The sequence below is a fragment of the Chiloscyllium plagiosum genome, unplaced genomic scaffold, assembly GCF_037043375.1.
Source record: "Chiloscyllium plagiosum isolate Xiang-an unplaced genomic scaffold, Cpla_swu_hap1 HiC_scaffold_49, whole genome shotgun sequence".
NCBI lineage: Eukaryota > Metazoa > Chordata > Chondrichthyes > Orectolobiformes > Hemiscylliidae > Chiloscyllium > Chiloscyllium plagiosum.
Genome location: NW_028270187.1, coordinates 4,579,439 through 4,604,214, shown reverse-complemented (window position 1 = coordinate 4,604,214; position 24,776 = coordinate 4,579,439). Strand labels below are relative to the sequence as shown.

Here is a 24,776-nt window from a genome sequence, read left to right as displayed (position 1 = left end):
GCAGGATCAGGAGCTGACGGCAGGTTGTCCCTGCGCCGTCCGCTCGCTGCCTTGAAGTTGCTCAGTGCCGCCGCCAACAGCTTCATTGCTGACCCAGTTCAGACTGACTCAGAGAGAGATTCAGCGCAGAGTTCTCAACATGAGCGACAGTGCAGCCGCCGAAACGGCTCCTCCAGCCTCCGCTCCCACCAAAGAAAAGGCTCCCAAGAAGAAGGCGGCGGCTCCCAGGAAAAAAACACCCGGTCCCGGATTGGGAGAGCTGATTCTGAACGTTGTCGAGGATATCAAGGATCGCAAAGGGGCGTCTCTGTCCGCTGTAAAGAAGGGGCTGGAGAGAAGCGGGATCGATGTGGGAAAGCGAAAGGCACAGATCAAGATGAGTATCAGGAGGTGCCTGGCGAACGGCTCCCTTGTTCTGGTCAAGGGCCATGGCGTCTCCGGCTCCTTCAAACTCCCAAAGAATCCGGTCAAGGCAAAAGCGGGAAAGAAGGCGGGAACATCAGCGGCCGCCAAGAAATCGGCCGTGAAGAAATCCCCGGCCAAGAAGGTGACAGCGAAGAAATCCCAGGCCAAGAAAGCGACAGTCAAGAAATCCCCGGCCAAGAAAGCGACAGTCAAGAAATCCCCAGCCAAGAAAGCAATAGCCAAGAAATCCCCAGCCAAGAAAGCGAGCGGTAAGAAGCCGGCACCCCCAAAGAAAGCGGTGAGCAAAGCAGCGCCAAAGAAACGGACTCCCGTGAAGAAGGTGAAAAAGATCAAGGGCCCTAAAGCCCCCAAACCCCTCAGCAAACTGGCTAAAGGCAAGGCCAAGCCCAAAGCGAAAGTGACCAAGACCGCAGCAAAGAAATGAACCAGTCAGTGTAGCGTGTAACCATCTGAACCCAAAGGCTCTTATCAGAGCCACCCACATCTCTCGAGAAAGAGCTGAGCCCGGATCCAATGTTTCCCGGCGCCGAGCGCAACCCTACCTTAGATATTAATTGATCTGAATAACTCGAATACACACATGCCATGGTTTACGAGAGTGGAGACCTGTGAATCGGGAAGGTATATAGAGAGGGTTTATTGATCTCCATCTGGTTATTTCACTTCGCGACTTATAACTCTACCGAGTCACGCATGTGACATATTGTAGTGTTTGTATTTCATTGACCCGTTCAGGAATGTTACTTTGTTCAGTTTTGATTCTGAGACCGTGCGGATGTTTTCATGGCGTGTTCCTTCCATCTGCCTGTTGCAGACAGTTCAGGCAATAATTCCACATTGTCTTCGGGCTAATTACAATACAAAGAAAACAGGAGCGGCACGGTGGCTCAGTGGCTAGCACTGCTGCCTCACAGCGCCAGGGACAACTGTGTGGAGCTTGCACATTCTCCCGAGTCTGCGTGGGTTTCCTCTGGGTGCTCCGGTTTCCTCCCACAGTCCAAAGATGTGCATGTTAGGTGAATTGGCTGTGCTAAATTGCACATAGTGTTAGATGGAATAGTCAGGGGTAAATGTAGGGGAAATGGTCTGGGTGGGGTTGCTCTTCGGAGGGTCAGTGTGGACTTGTTGGGCCGAAGAGCCTGTCTCCACACTGAGGGTAATCTAACCATAAAGTGAGATTCTGTATTTTTATCGGTGTACACTGCATTAGCTTTTAAGATGTTTAAATTGGCGCGGTTATTTAGATCGATTCACGGCGGGTAAACGTTCGGTTGTTCATTTTGCCTGGGCTGTTTTAAACCCCGCCTTTCCTCCTGCCTGTTACAGACAGATCAGGCAATGATCCCGCCTCCTGTCCGCGCTGACTGCTGACTAGGTTTTAAAGATTCGGAGATGCCGGTATTGGACTGGGGTGTACAAAGTTAAAAAATCACACAACACCAGGTTATAGTCCAACAGGTTTAATTGAAAGCACACTAGCTTTCGGAGCGACGCTCACCTGATGAAGGAGCGACGCTCCGAAAGCTAGTGTGCTTCCAATTAAACCGTTGGAGTATAACCTGGTGTTGTGTGATTTTTAAGTGGTTTTAAAGAGTTACTATAAAATATTAAATTCTATCTTAGTTGCAGACGGATGGTGTTTTGCGTTTTAATGGTTACTTTAATCTCAAGGTTTGTGAGGGTGAATTCGGCGGGTATTTTGAAATTGACCAACTGTCATTTCCAGTGAACCAATCAGATTCCAACAATTCTTTTCCTGCACTTTCTGTACCTTCCGCAGATGTTTCTCTGTGGGCTGAGGGACAGGGCTGTATCCAATCCCAGCTCTAGGGCGGACTCTCCATTCCGTTAAATAAGCAGCACCGCAGCAGCCTCAGCATTGACAGTAGTAACCTGTGTGTGTGTTACAGAGAGTTGAAGAGAATGGCCAGAACCAAGCAGACAGCGCGCAAATCCACCGGAGGGAAAGCTCCCCGTAAGCAGCTGGCGACCAAAGCGGCCCGCAAGAGCGCTCCGGCCACGGGCGGAGTGAAGAAGCCTCATCGCTACAGGCCCGGCACGGTGGCTCTGCGGGAGATCCGCCGCTACCAGAAATCCACCGAGCTGCTGATCCGCAAACTGCCCTTCCAGCGCCTGGTGCGAGAGATCGCTCAGGACTTCAAGACCGACCTGCGCTTCCAGAGCTCGGCGGTGATGGCCCTGCAGGAGGCCAGCGAGGCTTACCTGGTGGGACTGTTTGAGGACACCAACCTGTGCGCCATCCACGCCAAGCGGGTCACCATCATGCCCAAAGACATCCAGCTGGCCCGCCGGATCCGCGGGGAGCGCGCCTAAACGGAGCTTGGCTGGCCCTGCACATTCACCCCGAGACAGACAGACAGACAGAGAGAGAGAGAGAAAGAAACACAACGGCTCTTTTCAGAGCCACCAGACCATCGAGAGAGAGCGGGAAGCGATTAGTTACATTTATATTGTAGTTATAAAACTAGGAAATAAATAGGGAATGAGTTGTAAGCGATGTTGACATGAGCAGGTATTCCATTTCTAATGAAATCTCCCGTGTTCACAATTTATGGCAGATTGTGGAATATAATTTTAACGTGACATTGTGGTAGTGGATTATAAATTCCCGCGAATTCTCTGTCTCGGTGTTCATATATTTTGCCGTTTTAGGGATGGGAAAGATTTGATACCAAGAGATCGAACTCTTACTTGCGGACATTGGTATCGTAATTTGCGAAGTGCACAGGGCCTGAGTAAAACATTGATGGGGAGTCAGTTAAACAACAAGGTAACAGCGCCAGTCAAGCGATCGCAGACGCTGGAACATGGCTTTGAATGATATTAAAGGGGGACGGGTGTGACGTCAGTAATGCATTACAGGGGAGTTAGTTGAAGACACAGATTAGAATATACAATGCTGTGAATGTTATGTAACTTTCACATGCTTCATTAGAGTTGTGCAGTATTAATACGGGATTAAATCCTCTCTGTCCTCACTGTCTTCCTTGGTGTTGTTACCAGCTGTAACTACATGATCATTGCTGCGAAAGCAGGCGGGAAAACATGGCGCCAAATCATCAACCGTTTTCTTTCAAATTTGAAAATCCTGCCGAAATGTAGATCCGAGAAGGGAGCATTCGTATTTAGTCATTACTCGAAAGAAAAATTGCAAATGAATGAGGCTAGAAGCTATTTGAACCATTCGAGATTGTCTCCGGAGAGAGTGAGTACCATCATTCAATCTGTGAGGATTTCATGAATGTTCTTCGGCGTGAGCGCATTAACAACGAACACCGCCTTTAGGTTTTATTTTAATACCGTGCTCCCTTATTGCAAAAGCTCCACATTAACAATTCCAGTCCGGCAACTGTTCTGGTTTGATCTCTGTTCATTTTGACAAGCTTCTCACCGATAGCAGAAAGCCTCATTTATACTATTCTGCAACACAACAGAACCCGCGCGGAGTTTTGGAAATGAAAAAAAAATGTTAATTTATCCACCCGTGGGTCTGTAAGAAAAGGAGCACTTCTTTTGTTTCCCAGTGGTGACACTCAGGGCTCACACCCCAACCGGGGCTTGTCGCTCCCGGAATAATCAAATATTAGAGAGTGACTTGAGCAAATAGCAGCAAACGGAAAGAAGGCAGATTCACTGGTGTTTAATATGCTCCCGAGAGTCAGCAAGCAAGAGCACATTCTCTGCTCCCGCTGGCAGCAAGAGCCCATTCTCTACTCTTGCTGCCAGCGCCAAATCATCAACACCTTTCCTTCCAATTTGAAAAGCCCGCCATTTCACAAATAACGGGATATGTTTTACATAGAAAAATGAAGTATTAAAAAGAACGTTGTTCAGAGGGGAATTCATCAATACTTGTTAATTAGGTTATAAATATATACTTCAGACAATCTCTCTCGCTCATTCATTTGCTTAGATGCAGCTATCTCTTTCTACTTTTATTTCTGCACCTGAAGAACTGGCAGAAACAAAAACAAGCGCCAAGAACTGCAATCTGCAATTAATCTCTTCATTTCACACTTTGAAAGCACTCCGATATGTTGATTAAACATTACAGACCGTTCTTCCGGCCGAGCTCATTAATCGTCTTGAGACAATATTTTAATGTCGCCCAGCGTTTGGAAAGGTCAGACATCAGCAAAAACTCCACATTTGCTGTCCCAGTCCTGCAGCTGCTCAGGTTTGATCTCGGTCCATTTACTGTAATCTGATATCGGAGAAAACAGCGCCAGAGACCCAGGTTCGAGTCTACGAGGCCTAGAACTAAAGGCATGGACCGCCAATCGTGAGGTGTATCTGCTCCTCGTATTCAAAAGACAGACACGTTTCTTTTTGGTTTGCCTCGGGAGATATTTACCGTTCATATCCCACCGTGAATGGTGGCTCCGGAACTGACATTTGAAGTGCTCATCCAAATGCTTTTTAAAGGTTAAGGTTTCTGGCCTCCACTACCTTCGCATGCGGTGTCTTCCAGATTTCCACCACTGAAAAGATTTTCCTGAAATTCCCTCAATATCTTCATATCTAACCCTTCACCATAGCGAGAATCCTTACGCTTACCATATCGTTACCCAAGCACTACTTGTGATTGCTCGCTCAAACAAGGAAAACAGCTTCTCTCTATTCACCCTGTCCCACTCATAAATCGTTTATACTTTATTCACGGGTTCTGGATTAGTGGTGCTGGAAGAGCACAGCAGTTCAGGCAGCATCCAAGGAGCAGCGAAATCGACGTTTCGGGCAAAAGCCCTTCATCAGGAAAAAAGCGGTTCCCACTACAGACATCTCTGCTCTAGAGAAAACATTCCCTTTTTTGGAAATTTGTGCTTTAATCCCAATCCCCAATATTGCGCTGGATTTATCACCGCTGCTGTCACAGTCAGTTTAATGTGAATAATTTATTCCTGCATCCTTAGGCGCATGCGCAATGCTGCCCTTCCTCCAAAGCTGGCTGTTCCTAATTCGATGAACGCATTGCTTGAGGCCCTCCCCCAGCGCTGCCATTGAGGAGCATTTACTCAGTGAGTGCAAGAGGTTTGTTTGGAACAGACCGCAATGGAGAGATCAGCGCCCAGGGAAGCGACGGAACAGCAGGCTCCTTCCAGCAGCACATCGGGATGGGAGCCTGGGACACAGAGGGGGCTCCGAGACCGGGATTGATTCGGGGTGAGTTCAGGGAGAACCGGGGGCTGTTTGTAAGAGGCCGAGCGGAGCAGGAACTGGTCCCGGAACTTGGAGTGAGCGGGCTGGGGGGAAGAGAGAGGCCTTTCTCGGGCTGTGTGTGGGCCTGCTGAGGGAGGCAGAGCGGGAAGAAGCTGCTGTCGGACATTCTTGTAGTTTTTAATTACCTAAACTCTGATGGAACTTCATTGTTTGGCTTCTATTTCATGCTGTTTGTTGCGAATAAACATGGAATAGTAGGTAATTAAAGGACAGTATATCTAAATGTGAGAGTAGTGCCTGTTGTTCTTCCTTCAACAGTTAATGTATTGGGATCTGACTATTGAACTTGCAGATGTTGGTTAGCTTTTGTAATTTAGTAAATTGTTTTGGAATTTCGCAAACAGAAAAAAAAAAGACTGGGAGGAGCTCAGAGCTAGAGTGTAACCAGTCCTTGCACTATTCACCTTGCCCTGTTTAAAAACAGAATTATCATGATCATGACCTGAATGTTGCATTGATCAGTCGATCAGCTTTCTACTTAGCTGTTGGTGATTTACAAGAAATATCCCTCGTCTTCCTCCAGGCAAATGATTTATGGACCAAGACAATGTAATATTTCCTCAGTACAAAGCCAAGTGTGACCAGCTGCTTCTAACAACCAGCAGGTATGTTATTGTTGTCAGATTGGAGAACATCCTTTCCACAGTCAGAGTGGATTGAGTCAGATACACATTGAGCTTAATTTCCAGAAGTATACATTCAATCCAAGAGTCAAACACAACTGATGCAATATATTTTTTTGATTTCTCCCTATACTCAATGCACGACAGCTCATTTCCAATAAATGCCATGATGCTTAGTCAATTATCATTTGCAACATCAGAAGAGGGATAGATTGTATCCTGTTATGAAATATACATTCAGGAACTGTATTATCTCCACATGTAATGAAGGCAATTTTAAAGTTACAGTCAAGGTGAACAAACAGATCATTCTGTTACATTGTTACAGCAAGGATTTCTGAAGATATAGAAGGAAACTTTGGCATTATCAGTAACTGAGAAGGGCAAAATTAATCTTTTGATAAATAGAAGTCCTATGTGAAAGGCACAACTAAACAGTGTAAATTCCAAATGAACCTCTGAGCCAAAGCCTGATGTACACACAACCACCATCTCCAATCCACCCTCTTATGTGTGCTTGCATACATATGCACACACACACCATTCTCTCAGCTACTGACTGATTGACAATTGTTGCAAATTTGTACGCCATCCTGAAATACTCATTCCAACATCCAAAAGTAATGAAAATCCATATACACAACTAGCAGAAAACGTTTCATCAAACTGATTTCTACTCTCATGTCAAGTCAAAGAAACTTACAGCACAGAATAAGTCTCTTCAAATTATTAAGTCTGACTGATCAAAGACAGTCTATAACAACATTACAGTTGACTGAGCTAACAATTCTAATTCCTTTCAACCAGCATTCCATTTTTGTAAAACTATCATGGCAGCAGAGAAGCTGTCATCTCCATCTGTATCGTAACCTCATTCTCCATTTCATCATTTTGTAGTTATTTTATTTTTCTCTCCAGCAAGAAAGTTTTTTTAAAAATTATTCTATATGTATTTCAAAATTCGTTTTGATTTTCTATGAAGATCCCTGCATTCCTCTTGACCCTCCCTTCATTATAGTACAAAAAAAAGCAAGGAATCAGGATATAGTTTTCTGAAGGAGTCATTGGAATCAGATCATTACTATTTAAATCATTGCAGCATGAAAGAGAAAGCCAAAATTGGTCGGTTTGTCAAGCTGCTCATTTTTCTTTCCAACAGAAGTTGATATTTAAATTGTTAAGTTCAATTTATTGAACTATTCTTCACAGAATGGTGGAAAATAAAAGTCCTTTTGATTTTCCCCTCCCTACCATAGAGCAACACAAGAGTCTGCTAGTGGCTTGCACCAGATTCTGTCCACATTAGTAAATAAAATAGAATTGGCCAATTCTCTTTCCTGTACAAGGAACACTGTGGTCAGTCAGCTTGAATGCAGTTGAAGTGTTCACTTCGTTGCAAATGGGTTCGGTGAATACATGTCACAATGCAAAAATTGTTAGCATTCTGAAAACCAGACCTTGATATCCCTATTGTTCCCGGTTAGACTCTGCACTATAGGAGTTACAAAAGTACATTGCTTTTCTCCCCTTGATTCTGAAGAAAAGCACAGATGCTTTTCTGCTGCAATGTGTTGCATGTTCAGTTGTCCCTGGATCCTACAGGCACGAAAGCTAAAGAAAATTGGCTGTGGACATTATCGAACTACATGTGCAGTGCCAGAGATTAACAGTTATACAAACACATTCACTTTCACAGACAGGAGCTGAGTCCAGTGGCAATGGATAGTACCTCATTCATGTCAAGTAGCACAAGTTTGAACACTGAAGTACAGTAGCAGTTACTAAAAGTGACATGTTTCAATTTGGATGACACTGAAGCACTGTGAAACACAATAACCAAGAATAAGGAGCACATTGATATCTAGTATCAGAGAGTGAATGAATCTCATTCTCACACTGAGCCTGGTGTGGATGAACACACACTTTCTCCACACACACATTGTGGTTGAGGACCTGAGTAATGCAGAAGCATTTCCATACGTTTTTAATATATGAAACACTGATTTATAAGGCATTAAACCCACCTTATAAAGTGTACCAGATCATGACATGCAGAATGGGAAACACAAGGCGACATAAAAAAAGTGTCAGTGTGATATAGACCAGTGCCACTCCTTTAAAGTGATACAGATTGGCAGCACAACAGAAAACTCACTCACACTCAGCCAGTTAGTGCTGAAAGGGGAAAAGAAAAGAAATTTACGCCCAGGTATTTCCAAATATGGACAGTTATAAATTGATTCACCAAAGCATTAATCATTTCAGTTAGTGTCAGATGTTATATCTTAGTGTTCAGCAGCAACTGATAAAGATTACTGCATACGCAAAATATATTTAAAAAGTCTGAATGCAATAAAATTCAGATTCATTAATCCCTCAATCACAAAAGGTTAGTGAATATTGATCAAGTTTATCCAACACTCATACCAAAAAAACACAACTGAACGTGGAAAGAGAACGAGATCCACAAACACTACCTGATGCTATTGCCCACAGAACATAACTGGCACTATAGTTATCAAAGACAGATAACTGCAGGAATAATCTCAAATTAGCATTTAGATAGAGATACTGGCAGTGAGTGGATAAAATTCAGAATCCCAACAGATAATGGAAACTAGAATGGAGAATAGGTGAAGAACAGAATGTCCCAGTCTGGACACAAAAGGGTTGAATGGCTGGACCAATTCTGTGACTCTACCAAAAATGACATGATGCAGAAGAGATTAAGGCCAAATCACAACACCCTAAAATCTATCACAGAATCAATCACAGTCACAGAGAATTCTTTTTCCTAAATTCATTCACGGGATGAGAGAATCACTGGTGAGGCCAGCATTTATTGCCCATCCCTAACTTCCCAGGGGGTAGTTATGTGTCAGCCACATTGCTGTGGGTCTGGAGACACATGTAGGCCAGACCAGGTAAGGATGGCAGCTTCCTTCCTTAAAGGACATTAGTGAACCAGATGGCAAACAAGATTAGATTCCTTGTCACCATTGGACTCATAGAATATTATTGGCTGTCAGCGAATTAAGCAACTTTTGATGCATGAGAGTTGAAAGTGACTGGTACTGATTCAGCACTTGACGTTCAGTCACACAGCACAAACTGACAAGGTTAGCTCAATTCCTGAACTCTCACGTGGACACAACAAAAACTGACAGGCGGTGATTGATAGCTGCTCTCACACATTCACTCTGTAGAAACTGAAAGGGAGAGCATGATACTTAAACACCCCCCCTCCCCCCCCCCCCCGCCCCCAAACACACACACTTCAAAAACACTGGCAGATACAATCTGTGAATGCATTTGCACATTTATAAACTAGACCTTGACAAATACAGATTCACAGCTACATCCTGAGTTACACAGAGCAGAATATAACAGGGACAGATTGGTCAATCACACGCAAAGCACGTGGCAGGACATTTCAGAGGAAGACATTCTCATTCACAAAGCAGAAACTTATTGGAACAGATTGATAACACTCTCTTTCAAATTATTTAAGTTGACATGTACGGTTTGATAATGACACACTCATATTCACAGGAGAAACTGACAGGTAGAGATTGCTAACAAGAAATCAGAGTTACATTTGAGGTCCAATGACCCTTCCTCAGAGCTGAGTGTGTGCATTTTCCTATGGTCTTCTCTATTCTGGGGAAACTGAGTGTACATTGGGTGTCCACTTTGCCAAACACCTACATTCTGTCCAGAAAACAAGACCCTGAGCTTCCACTTGCCTGCCACTTCAACACACCACCCAGTTCCCTGATGAACATCTCTGCCTCAGGCCTGCTGCAGTGCTCCAGCTAAAACTCAGTGCAAGCTGGAAGAACAGTACCTCATTTTCTGCTTGGGAATACAACAGCCTTCTGGACCCAATAATGAGTTCTACAACTAGGGCTAGAGCTCTCCCATGTCATTACCCAGAACCTCTCACACCAGGCCCTGTTATCACAAGGTCTGCTGTTATACACCAACGGTCACTAACAGTCCCTGTTAATAGTGATTCACCTTCCTCGTCTGACCGTATTCTTTGGATTCTATATCTATCTACCATTTACTCCTGACCCTTCAACATACACTACCTTCTGCAGAAAAACTAATCATTTCCTGGCTACCATCAGTTCTCAGGAAGGGTTACTGGACTGGAAATTTTAACTCAGATTTCTGTCTGACTTGCTGAGCTTTTCCAGCAATTTGATTTTGTTTCTGATTTCTAGCTTCTGCAGTTCTTTTGGTTTTCATTTCGAGATTAATGACTACATTTTCATATTCACAGAGCAGAAACCACCAGGGAAAATTGATAACTACATTCACATGTTCACAAAAGAAAATTTGTCAGGCAAACATTGATAAATACACTCACATTTACAATTCGGACCCTGATTGGGAAGGATTCTTAACTAAACCTTCACAAAGCAAAACCTGACAGGGACTGTTAGTTTTTAACTTCTCCTATTCACATAGCAGAAACTGGCAGGCTGAGATTGACAATTACCCAAACATATTCACCAAGCAGATATCCTCAGGAGGCTAAGGAAATTCACCATGTCTATAAAAATTCCAAATTTGTATCGATGCACCACCTATCTGGATGTGTCACAGTGTGGTATGGCTACTGTTCTCCCCAAGACCACAAGAAATTACAGTCAGTTCTGAACACAGCCCAAACCATTACAGAAAACAGCCTTCCATCCAAAGGCTCCATTTATACTTCCTCCTGTGTTGGGAAAGCAACCAACATAATCAAAGACCCATCTGACCCTGGTTCTACGCTCCTCCACCCTGGTCTGTCAGGTCAAAAATACAGAAGTTTGAATATACCGTCCAACAGATTCAAGAACAGATTCTGTGCTGTTATTAGACTTTTGAATCGACCTCTCAAATTTTAATGTTATTCTCTCTCTCTGCACCATTAACACTGTATTCCAGATTCTGTTCTATTACCCTAATGCACTTTGTAAGGCACTCAAAACAATACTTTTCATTGTATCTCTGTACATGTGACAATAATAAATCAGATCAAATCAAGTGGATAACTACACTCACATGTCGCAGAATCTGAGAGGTATAGGTTGATAGTTAAAGTCACACAACCTGACAGGAAAAGATGAATAAATACATTCAAACCCTGACATTACAGCGCCTGACAGGAAGGATTGATAACTAAACTCTCTTCTTCACAAAGCAGAAATTGATAGTGGCAGATGAAAGCTCAGCTCACACATTCACATAGCATAAACTGGCAGGAATTGACAATTACATAGACATATTCACCAAGTAGAAACTGACAGCTGTAGATTGATAACTATATTTAAGTATTCATATCGCAGAGTCTGAAAGGTCCAGATTGACAATTACACAGGTAGAAATTGACAGGTAGAGAATGATAACTGTACTATTCACATACTGACAGGGACAGATTGGTATTGACTCTCTCAAATTGACGTAGTAGAAAAAGATTGACAATGACACTCTGGTGTCAAATAGCAAAACCTGACAGGTACTGTTTGATAATTGTACTGAGAAATTGATTATAGCTAAAACTGACAGGTAGAGATCAATATCTACATTCACATAGAAGATACTGATAGGTACAAATTGATGACTGCATTTATTATTCATACAGCAGAAACTGACAGTGAGATTCTGAGAATGACACACCCGTTCTCAAAGCTGAAACTGACTGTCGGATACACAGCAGAAACTGTTAGGGAAAGATTGTTAAGTAAATTCACACATTCACAACGGCAGAAACTGACAGGTATTTTTGAGAACTAAACTCACACATCCCCATCAGTGAAGCACACAGGGACTGATCCTATTTATTTAAAATGTATTTATCACTCAGTCTCTGCCAGTTTCTACTATGTGGATATGAGTTCAGTTATCAAGCTATACTTGTCAGTTTATACTACGTGAATGTAGTTATCAATCTGTCCCAGTCACACTCTAGTAAATACATTTTGGACATTGCAGGGAGTGACCGGGACAGATTGATAACTATATTAACTCTTACATTTGCACGGCCTATACTGACAGGTACAGGTTGACCGGCATACTCCCACATTCACCTCGCAGGAACTGACAGGTATGGATTGATTAGGAAACTCTCAGATCCAGCTACAAATTTGTATTGGGTAGCCCCATTGTAGAGCTGTAGAGGTGTTGGTTAGTATCTGGTTCTCAGTGAATTGGTGTAGATTTCTTTTGTTCCAATCACCAGACAAAGAGCAACTCAGGCCAAGAATGGAGTCAGACTTGTAGTTCTGTTTGAAATGCTGGCCTAAAAGAAACACAGCCTCATGATTATAAAATTAATATTACATTGAAAGGTTTGATACTGTCAAACTCACTTAATGTTGATTTACAGGGGATGTCTCTTCTCTCTTCCTCCAGACAATTACATGAAGGCGCAAGACAATGTAACATTCTCTTGGTACAAAACGAAGTGTGATCAGTTCCTTCTAACATACAGCAGGTATGTTATCGCTGTCAGACTGAAAAACACACTTTGCACAATCACAAAGCAGTTGAATTAGACACACATGGAGCTCAATTTCTAGAGAGAAGTTTTCACAAAAATAGTTAAATACCACCAAGCAATTATAACTTTTTTTATCCCTCTCCATTCTCAATTCACATTTCCTGATTTCCAATAAATGTTATCATTCACAGCCATTGAGTCATTGAGATGTACAGCACTGAAGCAGACTCTTTGATCCTACTCATCCATGCCAACCAGATGTCAGAAACTAATCTAGTCCCATTTGCCAGCATTTGACCCATATCCCTTTGAACCCTCCCTATTAATGACCCATCCAGATGCCTTTTAAATGTTGTAATTTACCACCCTCCTCCCTTTCCTCTGGCAGCTCATTCCTTACTCGTACCATCTTATGTGTGAAAAAGTTGCGCTTAGGTCCATTTAAAATTTTTCCCCATTTACCTTAAACCTGTGCCTCAAGTTTTGTACTCCCCCACCTCAGGGAAGAAACATTGTCCCTCATGACTTTATAAACTTCTATGTGGTCAGCCTAGCCTGTTCAGCCTCTCTCTATAGCTCAAATCCTCCAACCCTGACAAATTCCTTGTAAACTTTTTCTAAACCCTTCAACATTTCACAATATCCTTCCAATACGAAGGAAACCAGTGTTGCGTGCAGTATTCCAAAACTGGCCTCACCAGTAACTTGCACAGCCACAACATGACCTCCTAACTCCAATATTCGATGCACTGACCAATGAAGAAAACATCCTATCTACTTGCGATTCCACTTTCAAGGAGCTATGAACCTGCATTCCAAGGTATCTTTGTTCAGCAACACTACCTACGGTCCTACCATTAAATGTACAAGTCCTGCCCTGATTTGCCTTTCCAAAATGTCGCAACCCAGATTTATCTGAATAAAACTCCATCTGCCACTCCTCATCCCATTGGCCCATCTGATCAAGACCCTGTTGTACTTTGAAGGAACCTTCTTTGCTGTCCAAATTTGGTGTCATCTGCAAACATATTAACTATACCTGCTGTGTTCAAATCCAAATCATTCCCATAAATGATGAAAAGCAGTGGATCCAACACTGATACTGGTGGCACACCACTGGTCACAGGCCTCCAGTCTGAAAAGCATCTCTCCATCATCACCACCCCCATCTTCTACCATCGAGCAAGTTCTGCATCCAATTGGCTACCTACCCTGTATTCCATGAGATCTAACCTTGCTAACCAATCTCCCATGAAGAACCTTGTCAAACGCCTTACTGAAGGCCATATAGATCACATCCACCACTCTGACCTCATCAATCCTCTTTGTTACTTCTTCAAAGCAACTCATTCAAGTTCATGACACACGTTTTCTCACGTACAAAGCCATGCTGACTATCCCTAATCAGTCCTTGCCTTACCAAATGCATGTCAATCCTGTCTCTCAGGATTCCCTCCAACATCCTGCCCACCACCGACATCAGACTCACAGGTCTATAGTTCCCTAGCTTTTCCTTACCATCTTTCTTAAATAGTGGCACCACGTTCACAATTTTCCAGTCGTCCAGCACCTCACCTGCGACTATCAATGATAAAAATAACTCAGCAAGGTGCCCAGCAATCACTTCCCTACCTTCCCACAGTGTTCGAGGGTGCACCTGATCAGGTCTTGGGGATTTATCACTTTTATGCATTTCAAGACATCCAGCACTTTCTCTTCTGTAATATGGACATTTTTCAAGATGTCGCTATCTATTTTCCCACATTCTATTATCTTCCATGCCCTCCTTCACAGTGAACACTGATGCAAAATACTCATTTGGTATCTTCACCATCTTCCACGGCTCCACACATCAGGTGCCTTGCTGATCTTTGAGAGGCCCTATTCTCTTCCTAGTTACTGTTTTGTCCTTAATCTATTTCTAAAAACTCTTTGCATTCTCATTACTTTTATTTGCCAAAGATATCTCATGTCCCCTTTTTGCCCTCAGGATTTCTCTCTTAAGGATACTCTAAGGATTCACTCAATTTCTTCTGTCTATACCTGACATATGTTTCATTTTTTCTTAACCAAAACCTCAATTTCTCTCGTCATCCCAGATGCCCGCCACGTACCAGCCTTTCCTTTCACCCAAACGGCAATATTCTAACTCTGGACTCTTGTTATCGCATTTTGAAGGCTTCCCATTTTCCAGCCTTCACGTTACCTCCAAACATCTGCCCCCAATCAGCTTTTGAAAGTTCTTGCCTAATTCTGTCAAAATTAGCCTTCCTCCAATTTTGAAGTTCGGCTTTTAGATCCGGTCGATCCTTTTCCATCACTATTTAAAAACAAACAGATTTATGGTTGCTGGCTCCAAACTGCTCCCCGACTGACACCTCAGTCACATGCCCTGCCTTATTTCCCAGGTCTACGTCAAATTTTGCATCTTCTCTAGCAGGAACATCCACATACTGAATCAGAAACTTTCCTTGTACACTCTTAACAAATTCCTCTCCTTTTAAACCCTTAACACTACGGCAGTCCCTGTCTACATTAGTAATATTAAAATTCCCTACCATATCCACTGTATTATTCTTACAGAGAACTGAAATCTCCTTACAAATTTGCTTCTGAATTTCTGGCTGACTATTGGGGAGTCTATAATACCATCGCAATAAGATGACCATCCCTTTCTTATTTTTCAGTACCATCTAAATAACCTCCGAGATATATTCCCAGGAATATCGTCTCTAAGTACAGTAGTAATGTTATCCCTTATCAAAACTGCCACTCCCCTCCTCTCTTGCCCCCACTTTCTAAGCTTCCTGTAGCATTTGTATCCTGGAACATGAAGCTCCTTCTCTCGGAAAATTTACATGTTGATTAAGAAATTTTCTTCGAATTTTAAAAGTCTCTTCTCCATCCAATGGTACTTCCAGACAATGTTTGTAAAAACCTACTATTACAGCCTTTATCATCTTCCATATATCTGAAATCTGTGTATATTTGTTCCTCAGTTTCCTTCTGACTGTTGGGGGGCCTATCATATAGTCCCATCATGGTGATTATCCCTTTCTTATTTTAACCCAGATATTTTCACTGGATGATCTTTTTCAGAAATATTTTCTCTAGTTAGAGCAGCAATGTTTTCCTTAATCAAAAACACCACTTCACCTTCTCTTTTACCTGCCTTTCTATTCTTCCTATATCCCCCTCATACTTCTATAATTTGTTGAATACAGACCCAGAGTTATCCTCCATTGCTGTTTTTCTGACAAGTCCTTCATCCTGGGGACATTCTTGTAAATGTACTCTGGGCTCCCTCTAACACAAGCACATCCTTCCTGAGATAATGGGCCCAAAGCTGCTCACAATATTCCAAATGCAATGTGACCAGAGCTGATAGAGCCTCAGCAGTTCATCTCTACTCTTGTATTGTAGCCTCCTTGAAATAAATGTTAAAATGGAATTTGCCTTCCAAACTGCTAACTGAACCTGCCAATTAACCTTAAGAGAATTCCTGAACTAAGACTCCCAAGGTCCCTTGCCTTTGAGATTTCTGAAGACTTTCCCTGTTCAGAAAATTATCAACATGTTGTGGTTCTGTTCGCCGAGCTGAGAATGTGTGTTGCAGATGTTTTGTCCCCTGTCTAGGTGACATCCTCAGTGCTTGGAAGCCTCCTGTGAAGCGCTTCTGTGATTGTTCCTCCGACATTTGTAGTGGTTTGAATCTGCTGCTTCCGGTTGTCAGTTCCAGCTGTCCGTTGCAGTGGTCGGTATATTGGGTCCAGGTCGATGTGCTTATTGATTGAATCTGTGGATGAGTGCCATGCCTCTAGGAATTCCCTGGCTGTTCTTTGTTTGGCTTGTCCTATAATAGTAGTGTTGTCCCAGTCAAATTCATGTTGCTTGTCATCTGCGTGTGTGGCTACTAAGGATAGCTGGTTGTGTCATCTCGTGGCTAGTTGGTGTTCATGAATGCGGATCGTTAGCTGTCTTCCTGTTTGTTTGTTTTGTGTAGTGTTTTGTGTAGGCCTTGCATGGGATTTTGTACACTACATTGGTTTTGCTCATGCTGGGTATCGGGTCCTTCGTTCTGGTGAGTTGTTGTCTGAGAGTGGCTGTTGGTTTGTGTGCTGTTATGAGTCCTAGTGGTCGCAGTAGTCTGGCTGTCGGTTCGGAAATGCTCTTGATGTATGGTAGTGTGGCTAGTCCTTTGGGTTGCAGCATGTCCTCGTTCTGTTGTCTTTCCCTTAGGCATCTGTTGATGAAATTGCGCGGGTATCTGTTTTTGGTGAATACATTGTAGAGGTGTTCTTCTTCCTCTTTTTGCAGTTCTGGTGTACTGCAGTGTGTTGTGGCCCTTTTGAGTAGTGTCTTGATGCAGCTACTTTTGTGTGTGTTGGGGTGATTGCTTTCGTAGTTCAGGACTTGGTCTGTACAGGAAAGCCAGAGGACGAAATGTCTGCAACACAAATTCCCAGCTCGGCGAACAGAACCACAACAATGAGCACCCGAGCTACAAATCTTCTCACAAACTTTGAATTATCAACATCTTTATTCCTTCTACCAGAGTGCATAACCTCTCAATTTCCCACATTGTATTCCATCTGTCACTTCTTCGTCCACTCTTGCAGCCTGTCCAAATCCTTCTACACCCTCCGCACCACCTCACCACTACCTGCCCCTCCACCGACATCTATCCCATGTGCAAACGTGGTAAGAATACCCTTTGTTCCTTTGTCCAAATCATTTGAGGTATAACATGAATAGTTGTGGTCCCAACACTGACCCCTGTGGAAGTCCATGAGTCACCAGCTGCCATTCTGTAAAAGACCCTTTTATCCTGACTCTCTGCCTTCTGCCAAGCAGCCAATTCTCTGCCTTTACCTTGTTTAGCAGCCTGCTGTGTGGTACCTTATCAAAGGCCTTCTGGAAATGCAAATCGATTACATCCACTGGCTCTGTGTTGTCTAACTTGCTTGTTACTTCCTCAAAGAATTTGAACAGATTTGTCAGGGAAGACCTCTCCTTAACACAGCTGTACTGACTCTGCCCTATTTTACTATGCACTTTCAAGTACTCTGCAGCCTCATTCGAAACAAGGGATTCTCAAGCCTTAGGAATGATTACTTTCTAGCTACATAGCCTATAGTTTCCTGCTTCTGCCTCTGCATTAGCCATTTTCCAGTCATCTGGGACCCTGCCTGACTCCAGTGCTTTCTGAAAGATCACCAGTGCCTCTCTAATCTACTCCGCTGTCTCTGTCAGTTATCTGGAGTGTAGTCCATCTTGGTGATTTACCCGCATTCAGCTTCCCAGCACCTTCCAACGCACTCACTTCTGTCCCCAGGTTTCCCTTGAAGTTCTGGTTGGTTGCTGGTATCTTCCACTGTTAAAAACTGATGGAAAGTACCTCTTCAGATCCTCTGCCATGCCGTGGTTCCCCTTTACTACTTTTCCAGCATTGTTTTCAAGCTGTTCAATGTCCACTCTTGTATCTTTGTAACCATTTAGATATCCAAGAAAATTCCCTGCAGCCCTCTTCTGTATTAATAGCGCGCTTACTCTCATATTTCACTTCTTTCACCATCCCCACCTCTTTTTTTCAAGTTATTTCTGTTTTTTAAAGACTTCCCAATCTTCTGGCTTCCACTAATCTTTACCACAGTATATGCTGCTTGTGTTGCCTTTATGCTCTCCCTGACTTCCCCTGTCAACCAGGGTTGTCTCATCCTCCTCTTCGTATTTTTCTTCTTCCTTGGGATGAATTTCTGCAATGTCTCCTGAATTAACCCAGAAACTCCTACCATCGCTGCTCCACTGTCTTCGCTGGTCGGCTCTCCCTTCCAATCAACTCTGTCCAGCTCCACCCACATGTCTTTGTAGTTACCTTTACCCAATTATCATCACATTCCATCTGATTCAATCTTCTCCCTCTCAAGCTGCAGGGTGAACTCTATTATGTTATGGCCACTGCCTCCTTGGAGTTCCTTCACATTGAGCTCCCTAATCAAGTCTCCCTCGTTACACATCACTAAATCCAGAATTGCCTGTTCCTGAGTGGGCTCTACCACAAACTGCTCCAAACAAAAAAATCTCTCCGATAATTCCACGTTTTCTTGAGAACCGCTACAAACCTGTTTTTCCCAGTCCACCTGCATATTGAAGTCCCCAATGATTATTGCAACAGTTCCTTAGATGTTTTATAATCTGATGTATTTTCTCCCCCACATCGTGACAATGGCTAATGGCTTATAAACAAGTTCCTTCGGGGTCTTTTTTCCTTTGTGGTTCCTGATCTCTACCCTCACGGATTCTACAACTTCTGACTCTATTTCACTTCTTGCTGTCAATTTAATTTTATTTCTTGCAAACAAGGCAACCCCTCTAACTCTGCCCACTGCCTTTTCGATAGCTTGGATAATTAGTTACCAGCCCTGAACCCACTGCAGCCTTTTCTCTGATACCTACAACATTGTGAGTGCCAAGTTTACTCTGGCGTACCAGCTGATTGACCTTGTTCTATAGACTGTGTGTATTTAGTTACAAGTCCCTCAACCCTGCGTTAATTGTCCTTCTTCTCATATTTGTCCCTTATCTGCTGTGTCTGGTTAGATTCCTGATCCTTTCCAGACTTTCTGTCTTGCAACATGTTGTGAAAGCTTTAACCTGTGCTGAGCACTTCCCCATTTTGAGTTTTCCATAATTTTGCACGCAGCTGAAAAATAACCCACATGTTTTAGTTTAAAGTCCAACATATAGACCCTGGTTATGCCATTCTCCAGGACTTGATCCCAGCATCATTCACGTGTAGCCTGTCCCATCAGAACAGTTCATCCTTCCCCAGTACTGACTCCAAAGTCCAGTGAATTCAAACCTCCTGTTTGTCGCACACCAATCTTTCAACCACACAAATCTGTTATAATCTTGCTGACTTCATGGCTCAGATAGTAATCCAGAGATTATTACCTTTTTTGATTTTTATCTGAGCTGCACATATACCTTCAGCAGAACTTCTTCCTTCGATCTGTCTCTATTGACAACAGGATCGTTCCTCTGCAGCCCAGATGACTATCGTGAAGCCAGGCAAATCTGCCTTTGGAACTCTCGATTCTGGCAACAGGGAAGAGTCTCTATTCCCCTGACTACACTGTTTCCGATTACACTTGGATTTCTCTTTTCTCCTCCCTCTTGATTGGCTCCCTCTCCCACAGTGATGTGGTCAGTTTGCTCATCCTCCCTACAGACCCCACACTCATCCTCCCTCCAGACCCCACACTCATCCTCCCTACAGACCCCACACTCATCCACACAGGGAGCAAGAATCTCAAACCTGTTTGACAAGCTGAAGGGCTGAGGCTCATTCAGCACTACACTCTAGTTTCCTCGACCTGCCTCAGTCATAGTCACACCCTTCTATCCCTGACCACTGATCAATTTGAGATAGTTAATCCAAGGGGTGTGACTGCCTCCTGAAACAGAGCATCCAGGTAACTCCTGCCCCTCCCTGATGTGTGGCAATGTTCGGAGCTCAGATTTCTGCTCAACAATCTGAGCTGGAATCCCTTGGCCAACACTTGTTATGGTTGTCATAGCTATGAACCACAATGGGGTCACCAGCTCTGACGACATGTAGTTAAGACACATCGCCTGGTCTGGGCACTCCATTTTAATGACTTGGTGCTTAATTTGATTTTTTAAACATTTCATGCTGAAAGAACATCCACTGTTGTTGGGGAGATTAGTTGACCATGCTCAAGAGGCCAAAATTAAGTAAGTGCAGATTTGATTTACTTACTCACAGTGTGGAAACAGGCCCTTCCGCCCAACAAGTCCACACCGCCCCGCCAAAGCGCAACCCACCCATACCCCTACATTTACTCCTTCACCTGATACTACGGGCGATTTAGCATGGCCAATTCACCTAACCTGCACATCTTTGGACTGTGGGAGGAAACCGGAGCACCCGGAGGAAACCCACGCAGACATGGGGAGGATGTGCAAACTCCACACAGTCAGTCGCCTGAGGCGGGAATTGAACCTGGATCTCAGGCGCTGTGAGGCAGCAGTGCTAACCACTGTGCCACAGATTGTGTGGCTGGCAGAGATTAGAGGTGGGAATGATCAGTATCATAGAGGGATTTGAAAAGAACGACGAGAAATTTGTTAAAATGTTGCTTTTCCTCAATTTGCGACCTATTCAGGTCAATGAGCTCAGGGTGAGGAGAACAAAACTCAGTGTGAGTGAGCGCACGGGCAGCGGGGTGTTGGATGAGCTGAAGATTACAGGGAGGTTGAAAGTGGGAGGTGGATCATTCAGTCTCGAGGTTACAAAGGACTGGATGAGATTTCAGCATCTGGAGCTGAGACTGTGTTGGAGTCAGGCCACGTTACTGGAATGGAAATAGAATGTCACGGTGAGGATGTGGGTCTGTGGTTCAAAGCTAATCTCCAAATGCGATATTCCCTTAATGTTGTGAAGAGCATGGTTCAGACAGTTACCAGTGGGAGCAATACAGGTGGAGTTCGGAAGTTTTGTAACAGGGACTGAAGCCAGCAAACAAAGGATCAGGAGTAGGCCTTTCAGCTGTTCCACTATTGAATGAACTCATGGCTGCTGTGTGGAGTTCAGCCTTTGGCCCATATCCCTGAATACATTTGTAGAACAAAAGTTTATCTGTCTCAGATTGGAAACTAACAACTTAGTGATTGATTTCCAAAGCTCTTCCATCCTTTTCATATCGAAGTCATTCCTCACATCTCTCTTGAACAGACTCTGCTCCCATGTTCTTGATTAAATTGGAGAAAGTTTCTATTCATTCAGCACTGGATGTTGGGACGTTGTGTGAGTTGGAGGGAGCTTCAAGGGAGTGTTGGTCACATATGCCTACTCTTCAGTCCTTCATGATGGTGGAAGTGGCTGTTTTGGGAGGTTATGCTCAAGGTATGGTTGAGCAGTTGGTCGATAAAACCCCTCTCATTCTCCTTCCAGCACTGTGGAATATAACGTGGGAAAATATATCGGACGGCATGGTAGCTCAGTGGTTCGCACTGCTGCCTCACAGCACCAGGGTCCCAGGTTCGATTCCAGCCTCGGATCACTGTCTGTGCGGAGTTTGCACATTGTCGCCAAAACTGTATGGATTTCCTCCGGGTGCTCCAGTTTCCTCCCACAGTCCAAAGATGTGCAGGCCAGGTGAATTGGCCGTGTTAGGTGCCTTAGTCAGAGGGAAATGGGTCTGGGTGGTTACTCTTCAGAGGGTCAATGTGGACTGGTTGGGCCGAAGGGCCTGTAGGGAATCTAATCTAATGTGCATTTCGGCAGGAAGACCAGGAGAGGTGAATATTATTTAATGAGTGAAAACCTCTGCAGAAAACTGCAGCGCAGAGAATTTTGGGTCCTTCTGCTTGAAAGACGAAAAACTAGCATCCAGGTTCAGTGGGTATTCAGGAAAGGAAATGGTCAGTTGGCTTTTATTTAAAGGGAATGGGGAGAAAAAATAGAAGTTTTGCTAAAACTGTTCAAGACATAAGTCAGATCACACTTGGAATACTGTGAATTGCTTTTGTCCCTTGTTTTGGGAAAGGCAGTCCATAGAGTATTCAGGAGATTGATCCTGGATATGGGAGGAATTTCTCAGGAAATGAGCTTGAGCAAACGGCTTCTGTAAGTGCAGATTTGATTAGATTACTCCCAGTGGAGTTCAGACGAATGAGACAAGACCTTATGGAAAGATTCTGAGGGGCTTGACATTGTAGATTCAGGAAGATTGCTATTACTTGTTTGAGAGTTGAGGACATAATCTCAGAGTAAGGAATCACCTGTTTAAAATGGATGTGGAGGAATTCCTGCTGTTCGAGTACAGAATACTGCAGAGCCTGTGGAGGCTGTGCTGCTCAGTGTGTCCAAGGTTGAGATAAATAGATTTTTAATTAGTAAGGGATTCAATGGTGGGGGCATAAGGCAGGAAAATTGAGCTGAGGATTATTGGATCAGTTCTGATCTCACTGAATGGTGACAGCAGACTTGCTGTGTTGAGTTACCAATTTCTGCTCTTACATCTGATGGTTTTAAACATTTTCTTTTTTGGGTTCTCACTTGTTTTGCTTTTTGTTTTCCATGAACTTCACAGGGAATTAGAAGACCATTTGCAATGAGGAGACTTAAAACCAGGCATCACTTCCCAAGCTGACCAAGCTGCCGAATTTATTGCCACCTGAATATCATTGGGTTTGAAGTAAAAAAGCACCATTCACAGTGGGAGAGAAACCGTACGTGTGTTGTACATGTGGACAAGTCTTCAGCAGAGCACTGCCCGTCACTTCCATAACTGAAGGAGTTGGAATTTGCTGTTGATCACATCCAGCACCCAATTTGATTCATTGTAGTCTTTCTCAATTGATGGTGTGGAAATTCTAGCTTGGTTACAGGTGTTAATAAAAGGATAAAAAGTCAATTATATCAAATTTGTGCTAACACTTTCTAACGTCCTTCGCACTTCCTTTTGAAAAGTTTCCCTTTCTCTCTCCTCCCATCTTGTAAGGAGCTCATGCAACTGCTTTGTTATTCAGATTGAGATAATCTGAGCAGCTGTCTCTTCCATGTCCCTCCTTTCCCTGAAACTGTCTCTGAAGTTCCACTTTGTCAGAGTCCTGAATACTCAACTTCCTCCAACTCCTCTCCTACCTTGTGAGCTCCTCGTGTCCACGAGAACCAACTTCTCATCTCTTGACCATTTTCTCACTCAACCTCCTCCCATTCACTGATATTGGTAATAGTGCTTGCTCTCATCTGGTAAGGTCCCCGTCACTTGAATTCTACCATTATCGTCCATCCAGTGAAAACCAACGTGGCCTCATTTCCAAACTCCCTTTCCTTTCCAAAAACCTAGAACTCGATAACCCCCAAGGGAGGAGCCTATCCCTGGCTCCTGCGGTTCTCAATCACACGCCACCATGAGGTGAGCTCATCCAAAGACATGGCATTAGTTTTCACACATCTGCTGACATTACCCAATTCTACCTCATCAGACAACCCAATGTCTCCATTATTCCATTGTTGCTAAATTATCAGACCGTGTATTCTACAGCACTGGATGTTTTATTGATTTATTGAGTCACAGGATGTGACTCGCTCGCTCATCCAGGGCAGTTAAGAAACAACCACATTACTGTGGATCTAGAATCACGTACAGTAGACTGGGTATGGACAGGATTTCCTTCCTTTAAAGGACTTCAGTGTACCAAGTGGGATATTCCAACAATCAACCAGGTCATCATTAGTCTTTTAATTCCAGATTTTCATTGAATTCAAATTCCATCATCTGTCAAAGTGGATATTAAAACCAGATCCCCCAAACGTTACCTGGATCCCTAGTTTAATAGTCTGCTGATAATCCACTAAACTACTGCTTCCATGAACAGAAATTTGCTCCAGTTAAAAATTGCAAAAATCCCTCTTGATCACTGTAATATCTAGTCCATAACTCTGTAATATTTGCATATTGGGCTGTGTTGCTCCCCAACTCTGTTACCTGCACTTCCTAGCTGCATTCCACTCATTCTGCCCACTTTAGCATCGCTGATTGTCATTACTCCATTATAGCCTTGCCTGAGCAGGACGTTCTGATATTCCATCCCTCAACCAGTCTGCCTCTCTCCTTGTTAGTATTTGTTCAAAACTTGCCCTGCAATCAAATTTTTCGTCATTCAAGGGAATACCATTCAATGTGTCAATGCCCAATGTTTATTTTGCAAACTCTCCTGAAGGATGTTGAGATGTTCTGTTCCATAAAACGTGTTCCATGTGACTGACTGATTTTCTTTTACAGTGTTAGGCCAGAGATTGTTTGTATGCCTGCGGAGTCTCAAATGGTGCTACATTTTGTGTAATCAGAGTACCAACTGGACTTTCATTCAAACGTAAAGTCATTGAGGCAGCTCAGAGCTATTGGGCCAAGGGTACTAACCTGAGAAACTCCTGCAGTGATGTTCTCGGTTTGGGA

The 24,776-nt window shown here is 43.5% G+C and overlaps 2 protein-coding genes and 1 long non-coding RNA gene across 10 annotated transcripts in view; 2 read left to right on the top strand and 1 right to left on the bottom strand.

Annotated features, from left to right (window-relative positions):
* Positions 1-24,776, bottom strand: part of LOC122546242 (uncharacterized) — a 222,544-nt gene that overhangs the window by 18,711 nt on the left and 179,057 nt on the right. The window lies entirely within an intron of this gene.
* Positions 1-24,776, top strand: part of LOC122544526 (histone H1.3-like) — a 184,392-nt gene that overhangs the window by 131,578 nt on the left and 28,038 nt on the right. For 2 of the 7 annotated variants that reach the window (XR_015755088.1, XR_015755087.1), the window contains exons 1-3: positions 76-745; positions 6,191-6,272; positions 12,699-12,780. The exons of 1 other annotated variant lie outside the window; for it this stretch is intronic. Coding sequence is in view for 1 of the 6 variants with exons in the window: in XM_087984656.1 (XP_087840782.1) it covers positions 140-850 (711 nt within the window). In the remaining 5 variants the exon portion in view is untranslated. Of the gene's footprint in view, positions 1-75; positions 851-6,190; positions 6,273-12,672; positions 12,781-22,904; positions 23,229-24,776 lie in introns of those variants that run through there. 4 more of the 7 variants (XR_015755089.1, XR_015755086.1, XR_015755085.1 and 1 more) reach the window with 4 other exon arrangements.
* On the top strand, positions 918-23,228 carry LOC122544563 (histone H3). 2 transcript variants are annotated; one of them, XM_087984697.1, is made up of 5 exons: positions 918-1,047; positions 2,337-3,652; positions 6,191-6,272; positions 12,699-12,780; positions 22,905-23,228. In XM_087984697.1, exons 1-2 carry the CDS (start codon positions 1,007-1,009, stop codon positions 2,758-2,760), a joined length of 465 nt encoding a protein of 154 aa, XP_087840823.1. In that variant the 5' UTR covers positions 918-1,006; the 3' UTR covers positions 2,761-3,652; positions 6,191-6,272; positions 12,699-12,780; positions 22,905-23,228. The 2 variants fall into 2 exon arrangements, 1 of the variants encoding a protein (XP_087840823.1); XR_015755106.1 differs by lacking the exons at positions 918-1,047; positions 2,337-3,652 and adding an exon at positions 3,689-5,610.

Coding starts and splice junctions, on each gene's coding strand:
- LOC122544563 (XM_087984697.1), top strand. CDS start 1,007: ATGCCATGGTTTACGAGAGTGGAGACCTGTGAATCGGGAAG. Junction 1,048..2,336: donor GAGACCTGTGAATCGGGAAG/GTATATAGAGAG, acceptor TGTGTGTTACAG/AGAGTTGAAGAGAATGGCCA.